The sequence below is a fragment of the Calonectris borealis genome, chromosome 7, assembly GCF_964195595.1.
Source record: "Calonectris borealis chromosome 7, bCalBor7.hap1.2, whole genome shotgun sequence".
Taxonomy (NCBI): Eukaryota; Metazoa; Chordata; class Aves; order Procellariiformes; family Procellariidae; genus Calonectris; species Calonectris borealis.
This window is the reverse complement of record NC_134318.1, coordinates 6,868,247-6,877,191: the sequence shown is the minus strand read 5'-3', so window position 1 is coordinate 6,877,191 and position 8,945 is coordinate 6,868,247. Positions and strand designations below refer to the sequence as shown.

At 62.0% G+C, this 8,945-nt stretch overlaps 1 protein-coding gene across 1 annotated transcript; it reads left to right on the top strand.

Annotated features, from left to right (window-relative positions):
- The first annotated feature begins 711 nt into the window (after positions 1-711).
- On the top strand, positions 712-8,781 carry LOC142084079 (prosaposin-like). Its single transcript, XM_075154163.1, has 15 exons — positions 712-858; positions 4,205-4,329; positions 4,686-4,760; positions 4,852-4,977; positions 5,176-5,370; positions 5,676-5,819; positions 5,977-6,033; positions 6,251-6,259; positions 6,378-6,485; positions 6,699-6,785; positions 6,887-7,070; positions 7,175-7,344; positions 7,427-7,507; positions 7,682-7,789; positions 7,879-8,781. The coding sequence occupies exons 1-15, from the start codon at positions 798-800 to the stop codon at positions 7,912-7,914; spliced, it is 1,566 nt and encodes a 521-aa protein (XP_075010264.1). The 5' UTR covers positions 712-797; the 3' UTR covers positions 7,915-8,781.
- The last annotated feature ends 164 nt before the right edge of the window (positions 8,782-8,945 follow it).

Genomic DNA, 8,945 nt, shown 5'->3' with positions numbered 1-8,945 from the left:
AAGGCATGTCCCAAAATGTCACTGGGAATCTGGGGCTGAATGGCAGGATTCAGGTTCCCATTGAGTTGCCATCGCCTTGCAACATGCGTGTCCCATCAGGCCTTTGTTATATTAAGCGCAGTTGCAGGTTATAGAGGCTTGCCAGGGATTGCCGCTGCTGCTCTCTTCCCGGGACGAATGCAATGCCTGATGTGAGGCAACAGCCCCGTGTTGCAATTTCTCTGCCTTGCGCAGGCTGGAGGGATTTCTTGCTGAAGCTGCTTGATATCAGGCTTCAGTGCTGACTTGCATTTAATGTGGCTTTCCTTTTGCCTTCATTCCTTGCTTTATTTTGAATAAAATGTCTTTCAGATGCTTTAAGCAAACTACTTGGCTGCCTCTAAATACACCGTTAATTCACTCGTCCTAAATTGACTGGTCTTTAATACCTGCACTGCTGACCTTTTTGTAAGGCATGATGCTCTATTGAGTGAAGAGCACAGAAGGTCGCTACATCAGTGGTGCTAGGACAGTTTTCCCCTGCCGTGCCCACCCTGTGCAGCCAGGAGTGGCGAGGTTAGCGTTGAGCAGCAGGTTCTGGGATGGTTTTGACTTCCCGGGAATACCTGCCTGGCTCTGGTCCCTCCCTCCACTTGCAGGCTGGTGATGATTTTATAATTAAGGCGTAAGGAGAGGGGTGTGGTAATTGCCCTGCGTAGGTGTGGGTTCTCACTACTTCTCCCAACCCATCCAAGATTCCTCAGTCTGGGAGCAGCACAGGAGAAGAACCAGCCACTGAGGACTATCTTAGGAACGGCATGGAGAGCAAATGGAGTGGCTGGGTGCTGATCCTTTCTGTGTGCCTGGGCTCCTACCAAGGTAAGGCCAGGCCTGGGGGTAGGACTGGAGGAGAGCCCGGAAAACCCTTCTGCACTCCAAAACTGTTCCCAGCTATGGTGTTGAAGCTCCATAGCGTGCTTCCTCGTCCCTCCCTGGTTTTGGAGTTATGCCAGAGGAGGACTGGGGCAGGCGGCACCACCGCCTGCTTTACCTCTTGCCCACCTGGACGTGAGCGTTGCAACTTCTGCCCTTAAAGATGATCTCGGGGCAAAAAGCGGTTTGCTCTCTCCCTTCTCCGGGCAGCAGGGATTCGGACGGAGCCGGTGTTTTGCTGGGGTATGGAAGGAGGGAGGCCAGTTGATGGGGCGTCTCAGCAGCACGGGGGAGAGGGCTCCTTCGTCTGTTGCCCTTGGCGTTGGGACCGGGCTGCGTACGCGCCGTTTGGGGGAAACGGCTTTCTTGTCCTTGCACAAGGGAGTGACCGCGGTGCCACCTGACGCTGCCCCTTTCCTTAGGGGCCTCCTAAGAGGTGCGGGAGGCAGGAAACCTCTTCCCCTGTGGCTTGCCGAGCTCCGGGTAGGGTGATGGGTGCGGTGCTGCAGCCCTGAGCACTTTTGGAGACCTCTCATCGCCGGGGCTTTGGGTATCTGTGAGCAAATCCTACCTGCGGACGAGCTTACGCTGCCGTCCCCTCGGTATCCCCCCGATAAGAATGGGAAAGTGGTAACTGGCTCATCCGCAGCAAACAAGTTGGGAAGAGCCTGTTTCTGACCCCTGGTCCTTGCTCGAGGGGAAATCACTTATGCCAGGGGAATTCTCCCTGGGGAAGCCATGGATCCCTGCTGTTGTAGGCAAAAAAAGACCCTTTTAGAGAGAAGAACCCCTTTTGCGCCCTCATTACCCCGGGCTCGGCCCATCCGTCTCCTCCAATGTGACCTGCCCAGGCACCGGCTTTGCGGTGGAGGAGCCGTGACTGCGCACGCGTGGGCTGATGGTGGGGGAGGACATGCCGAGGTGCTCCAGCCAGCAACAGGCAGAGCAGGAAAGTTCACCCGTGCTCGGCACGTCCGTCCTTCGGGCGACGCCTGCCCTGGAAGCCGGCGGCTGCTCTTGCGGTGGCGACTTGGCTGCAGGGCACGGGGTGCTGGGGGGGACTGCGGGACCGGGGGCCGCTGCGCACCTTTGAGAAGGATTTTGGTGCTGGGAAGAGTCTATTTACGGTTTTTGCTGTAAGAGAGGTGTGCGCCCAGCCGGGAACTGGGGCGCTGGGGCCCACGCCGCCACCCCCGGGGTTTACGTCACAACCTGCTCGCCAGGCTCTGCCGGCTCTGCCGGCACGCTCCGGGGCTCCGCGTAATGCCGGCACAGCCCTGCCAGATCTGGAGCTCGGTGCTGGATCCCCCCTCAGCAAAGCCCACACCAACCGGGGGGCCTGGCAGCTGGGGATGGGGCAGCACTGGCTGGCCCGGGGCCACTGCGGCAGCGCGGGAGCATCCCTGCCTCGCCTCCCGCTCCGTGCCAGGGCTTTGCCAAAAACGGCATCGTCCCTCGTCCTGCTGCCTGGGTGCCCGTCAGCACGAGGTGGCCCCGGCACGGCTTTGAAACGTGGAGGAGAGCTCACGGGGCACCGGTTGCTCTGGTTGCTTGCCCCGTGGCGATGCTTTCCACCCGGGGAAGCTCCCTCTGCTCTCTGCAGATGGGCATTATTATTGTTATTAATTATTTTTCCGGCCTAGCACTTGTTGCCCGAGTTTCAGCTTGAGCAGAGCGAGGAGTAAGCACTGAGCTGAGAGCCACCGTGAACCAGAGGGGTGCGGGTCCAAACCACTGGTGTCCTTTAGACCAGCAAAACCCCCCCATGCCATTGCCGGCAGCGTCGTTGTGCCGCGGGTCCGGTCTCCAGCATGGGACTGCGAGAGACGCTCGTGTCCGTGGAAACAAGCTGTGGGTTGTTGCCTCCCCTCTCCTCTTTTTTTTGGTGCTTCCGCTGACTTGCCATTCCTGTTCGCACTGATGCTAGCGCCGGGGTTAAAAAAAAAAAATATAAATATATATCTCTCAGCTGATGCGGCGACCGCAGCCTTGCGCTGCTGGAGAGGTGTGTGGGAAACTGGGGGGGGACTCGCCCTGCCCCGGGGCTTGCTCTTGCCCCGGTGCTGCTGTCAGCCTGATGGGGTAATCGGGGCTGAAACGGCACCCGCCGAGCTGCGCCAGCGCTTTCGGGAGCAGGCGGGGCTGGTGGGGGGCTCGGGAGCCCCCTCCCCACAGCCCCCACCCCCAGGGACTTGCCGGGGTGGCCTCGGGCTTCTCAAGCCGCTGCCCCAACACGTCCTGTGGATGAGCCGATGACGTTGGCAGAATCTGGCGTGCAGGAAAAGCAGCTTTTGGGGAGAAACCTGATAAGGGCCGGGTGGGTGGAAGGAGCAGTTTGTGCCTTTGGCTTTATTCCTGCTGTGCAAAATCATACGGCCGGGGCTGGGTGGTAAAAGCTGGCTGCGAATGCTCTGGGGGGGGTGGGCTTTGCTTAGAAAAGCCAGCTGCAAGAGGGTGTGCAGCAGGGTCCGTCCGTCCGTCTGTCCGTGTGCTGCTCCCCATGTGCCCCCCCACTTCCCGGAGCAGCTCCCGGCCGAAGCAGGGCAGCAAAGGGCTTGGGTTGTGCCGGCTCCTCACCGCCTCCCCGGCCGCATCCTGGGTGGGCGCAGCCCCCGGTGGGAATAAACACTTGCCCCATCGCAAATTAATCCCAACACGCCAAGGTGGCAATTAAACCGCCGGCGTTGCGCCATGCCACCGCGCTGCCGGGGCGGGCACCACCGCCGCCACGCCGGGGATTTGCAGCCAGGAGAAAATGCTGTCGTCGGAAGGAAATGGAAAAAAAAAAAAAAAAACAAAACCAAAAACCCACCCAAAACTGGAGTTGCTCAATCATTGCCAGGAGCCGCGGCGTGGCTAACCGGCTGCTGCACGGGGCTGAGCGCTGACACCCCCGGTTTGCTCATTTTGCAAGATTTATTGCTGGTTTTATAAGCAGCCGCCTCCCCAGCATCTTGAAGGGTGCCGCGAGGCTGAGGATTATCCCCCAAATTCACTTTGCTTTTGACGCTGGCTGCAACATCCCATTGGAAAAGCTGGCAGCAAGCAGCGGCCCAGCAAAGCCGACCTTTGCTGGGCTTAAAAAAATCATTTAGCAAACCCAACCACCCCACCACCGTTGCGAAAGCTGCGGGTGAATCACGGCGGGAGGGTGAGGAGCATCGCCCTCGGCTCGGGGGGGCAGGGCTGAGGTCGGGGTGCTGGTGGGTGCTGGGTTGGTGCGGTGCAGGAGCTGGTCTTGGGGTGCCGCGGGGGGCTGACGGTCTCCTCTCGCCATCCCCCCCCCCCGCAGCCGGGGCCAGCCCCCTCCACGAGTGCGGCGAGCGGCCGGAGGACTGGTGTCGCGACGTGGCGACGGCGGCCAAGTGCGGGGCGCTGGAGCTGTGCCGGATCACCGTCTGGGACCAGGCCCTGGGGGTAACCGCACCGGGAGCGGCGGGGTGCGGGGGGATGGAGGGAAGCACCCATCCTGCCCCAAAACGTGGGGCTGGGGAGGGGGGGGAGAATCCCAGCCTGGCCGCCCCAAAACGGGGCACCCAGAGGAGCATCCGCTGATGCTTTCAAGCAGCAACACGTAAGCCAGCAAGGCTGCCGAACTGGGGGGGCTCAGGTAGGACTGGGAGTCTGAGTGGCAAAAATGAGTGGGTACCCCTAGATATTCCCAAGTGCCCCTTGGTGGGGTGTTTTTGTGGAGGAGGGGTGGGATTTGAGGGGGAGCAAGCTGAGGGTCCGGGTGCCGTGGCAGCATCCCGACGCGTCCCCTCTCTCGGCAGAAGGGGATCCCGTGTCACCTCTGCCAGGTGGCTGTCTCCGTCATGGGCAAGATCCTGCAGGACAACTGCACCGAGGTGGGTCACAACCGGGGGGTGCGGGGCTGGCGTGTCCCCCCCGCCATGCCACAGGGCCAGCCCGGCCCTGAGCTCTCTCCTTGTCACCTAGGAAAAGCTGCGGGTCTTCTTGGATAAGAAATGCCAGTACCTGCCCTTTCAGGACTGGTCCGTCAAGTGCAAGAGGATGGTGGACACCGGCATCCTCATCCTCACCCAGCTGGGCAAGCAAGTGCTGGTAACTGGCGGGGGGACCCCCGTGGGTTTGCGTTTCTCCATGGTTTGGGATGTCTTGGGGGCTCGCAGGGCAAGGGAGGCTCTCGGAGCCTGGGACAAAACCTTTGCGAGATGGAGATGGGGATGGAAATGACCCAGGGATGGGGGGGGGAGCAGGGCGATGGGGCAGCCCCAAGCCCCCACCCCTCTGCTCCCCCAGTCGGACCCGAAGGTGGTGTGTGGGACCATCAAGCTGTGCCAGCCCCGGGAGAGCCCCACGGGGGCCCTGAAGTTCCAGGAGCCGCCGCCGGCCCCCGCGGGACCCGCGCAGGACTTTGCCGACCTGGTCACCCCCTTCATCGCCAACGTGCCCCTCCTGCTCCACCCCCAGGACCTGCCTCGCGGCGAGGCCCAGGTACCGCGGCACAGGCACGAGTGCCATCGGTGCTGCTCAAGGGCGAGAATCACCTAAGCAGCACCTATTGAACAATAATTAAAAAAAAAATATATTAAATAATACTGCATGGATGAAATTAGGGGTGTCACCGGTTCGGGGCCGGGTTATTGCAGGATCCGGGGGGGGGGACTAGAGAGATGCTGGCCAAAAAGTTGCCCCAGATTGCGACCGGCATTTAAATGCCAGCCCTGCGAATCCAGGCGTGGGGGGCTCAGTTATATTTGGGGGGGTACCGATGTGTCCCTGCCCGTGTTGTCCCGCAGGAGATGGAAGAGGTGTGCAGCCACTGCCTGCAGCTGGTGGCAGCCGTGCAGCTGGAGCTGGGGACCGACGCCGCCTTCGCCCGGCTACTGGTGGCCCACGGCGAGCGGGCGTGCGAGGGCCTGGCGCCCGACCTGGCGCAGCAGGTAAGGGTGCCGGCACCCTGCTGGGCTCCCCAACTCCTCCCCGATGTCCCCGCGGCACGGGAGCATTGCGGGCGCCTGCTTTCGAGCAGTGCCCGGGGAGCGGGCAGGGTGGTGGGGTGTCCCCCCTCGGGCGCTGACGCCCTGTCTCCCTGCACAGTGCAAGAGCTACCTGGCCGAGTACGCGGACACGGCCGCCCGGCTGCTCCGGCACTTGGTAAGCGGGTGAGCGGCTCCCCGGCGGCGGGTGGGCACAGACAAGGGGACCTCATCGGCAGAAGCGGGACCTTGCTCTTGTTTTTTTTAATTAATCCCGCTGCTTTATGTTCCTATAAGCTTTTAAATATGTTTTCCCCTCTCTCTGGCTTGCAACTGCCGTAATTCTTTTTTATTTGTATTTTTTTCTCGCCATTTTCCGGCCCCTCCACCGGCAGCAGGCTGAGGTAAGTGAGACCCGCACCCCGACGGGCTGCAATCGCCCTCCGTGGGGCAGGGGTGGGGTGCAGGCTCCCCCTCCGGGGGGGGTGATCCCCACCCAATTCGGGACGTCTCTCTCCCCAGCACCCGATGGAGCTGTGCGGCCAGCTGGGACTCTGCTCCTCTGCCTCGGCGCTGCCCCTCCACACGCTGCTCACGGAGAAGGTGACGCAGGTCCTGAGCGCGCTGGGGGTAAGCGGAGACCCCCCCACTCTGCTGCGCTCCTTAAAATCCAAACTCCGGGAAAGGGGAGCTGTATTTTTTTTTTTTTTTTTTTTTTTTTCCCTTCAAGCCTCTCCATTTTTCCAAGATGGGGAATATGTCTTTCGCGGGGGTTGACGGCTGGGCGGGATGGGGGCGGCTCTGGGGGGGCTCGGCACGCGTCCCACCACCTTGTCCCGGCAGGATGGGGAGGGGACCACGCCGCTGTGCGAGATGTGCCAGTTTGCTGTGAAGGCGGCCGAGAGCCTCCTGGAGAACAACGTGACGGAGGTGAGCCCCGCCGCGGCGGTCCGGGGATGGGGGGGGTGGGCTGGGAGGGGGGGCTGCAGCAAGGAGAGGGGTGTCTCCCACCACCCGCCTTCTCCCGGCAGGAGCAACTGGTGAACGACATCGAGAAGGTGTGCTACATGCTGCCCCACGGCGTCATCGGGCAGTGCAAGGACTTCGTCGACTCCTACGGCAAAGCCGTGGTCATCATGCTGCTGGAGGCCACCGACCCAGCGGCCGTCTGCACCATGCTGCGCTGCTGTCCCCGCAGCGGGGACACCCAGCGAGGTGAGCCGGGGGTACCCGGGGTGGCACCCAGACACCGGGTCCCCAGGGAGCGGGGTGATGGGGGGGGTATTAACGGCCCCCCCCCACCCCGCCGTGTCCTGCAGGGGCTGCCGCACTGGAGCAGCTGATGGTGGGCGCGGGCGCCTTCTGCAACGTCTGCCAGATCTTCATCACCTATTTCGATAACGAGCTGCTGAAGAACGAGACGCTGGCGGAGCTGGGCGATGTGCTGGAGAAGGGCTGCGAGCTGCTGCCCACGCCGCTCACCAGCCAGGTGAGCCGGGGGGGGAGCACCCAGCCCGGCAGGGGCCCCCCGACCCCCCTGCGCCCGGCTCACCCCCTCTCTCCTTTCTCAGTGCGAGGCGCTCGTGGTCCAGTACGAGCCAGCAGCCATGCGGCTCCTCGTGCAGATGATGGACCCCACCTTCGTCTGCACCGTAAGTGTCCCCATGCCATGGGTGCTGCACCCTCTCCGGGGCTGCACCCTCTCCGGGTGCCCGGACCGAGACGGGCATCTTTTGGCCAAGGCTGGGGGGGGGCTGGCAGTGGGGTCAAAGAGTGCTCATGGGGTTTTTTCCTCCCCCCTCCCCCCTTTTTCCTTTGCAATGCAGAAAATAAGAGCCTGTGATTCATCCGAGGAGGATCTCCTGGGCTCGGACCCCTGTGCCTGGGGCCCGCACTACTGGTGCAAGAACATGGCCACAGCTCTTGAGTGCCACGTAAGTGTCGGCCACGTCCCCTCCCCTGGGTCGGCAGGGTGCTGGGGGTCCCTGCCTCCCCCCGCCATCCCTCCTCATCTCTCCCGCAGGCCGTTGAGCACTGCCGGCGTCACCTATGGAACTAGGAGCCACCTTCCCGGCCGGCTGGGCTTGCCCCGCCGTTTTGGGTCAGGATCTCGGACCCTCTCCCTTGGGACGTGCCTGCACCCAAGGATGGCGATGGCAGGAGCCCACCGGCCTCACCACCCCGGCGGGGGCTGTGGGGCACCCCAGCCGCCTCTGCTGCTTCCTTTTCCACCCCTGGGGCTTGGATTTCCAAATCAGGTTAAGGGACTCGTTAGGATTTTCAGGACTGGGGATTCAGCCTTGACGTCTCTCAGGGCAACTGCAAAAAATCTCCACCCCCATCCATATCCCCATCCCCACCCATATCCCCATTCCCATCCTCATCCCCATCCCCATCCCACCCTGAACCGCTTGTAAAGCCCAGATCCTGCAACCTGGATCCGTCCCCATGGGCTGGGACGGTTTCTGCTGCACCAACGCCGGCTCCCGGCCGCTGGCAGCCTCGCACCGCAGGTCTCGTTGGCTTTTGGCAAGCCCAGCGCTTTGTAGGTCCCTCTTCAAATTGGGGTGGCTTTTTATTTCCCCCCCTCCCCCCGGTCACCAGTTAAAAAACCAAAGTCGATTAAATTTACCTGCAATGCCCGGCTTTGCACGACATTTGCAGCACACTAATTTTGTGTCCAGCCGATTGCTGGAGATGACAGATATATATATTTTAAGTATCCCCTGAACAAAAAATGAGTGAGTTTGGGGGCAAAGATTTCCTTTCACGCACGCATCCCCGCCGGGGGTGTCCCAGCGGTGGTGAGGGGCAGCGGGGTGCTGGCTCGTCCCTCCCCGCCGCGGGACGGGGGGACGCCCACGGCACCCGGTCCTGAGCGTGCACGGGGAGCATCTCACCGCAAATAAAGTCTTCCCGTGAGCCCGGCTGGTTGTTTCCCTCCTCCTCGTCCCGGGGTGCCGGGGGGCTGGCGGTGCAGCAAGCGGGGGGCAAACCTCGGGGAGGTTTAATGCTTAGCCCAAAATCCGGGGTGCAGCAACACCCAGGGTGGCATCTCGCGAAGGTGACAGATGGAAGGGGGTTTTTCTC

Bases quoted from the DNA above. Each gene is read 5' to 3' on its own strand.
- LOC142084079 (XM_075154163.1), top strand. From the start codon at position 798: ATGGAGAGCAAATGGAGTGGCTGGGTGCTGATCCTTTCTGTGTGCCTG. The intron at 859-4,204 runs GTAAGGCCAGGC...CCCCCCCCGCAG, and splicing joins GTGCCTGGGCTCCTACCAAG to CCGGGGCCAGCCCCCTCCAC. The intron at 7,071-7,174 runs GTGAGCCGGGGG...CGTGTCCTGCAG, and splicing joins CAGCGGGGACACCCAGCGAG to GGGCTGCCGCACTGGAGCAG.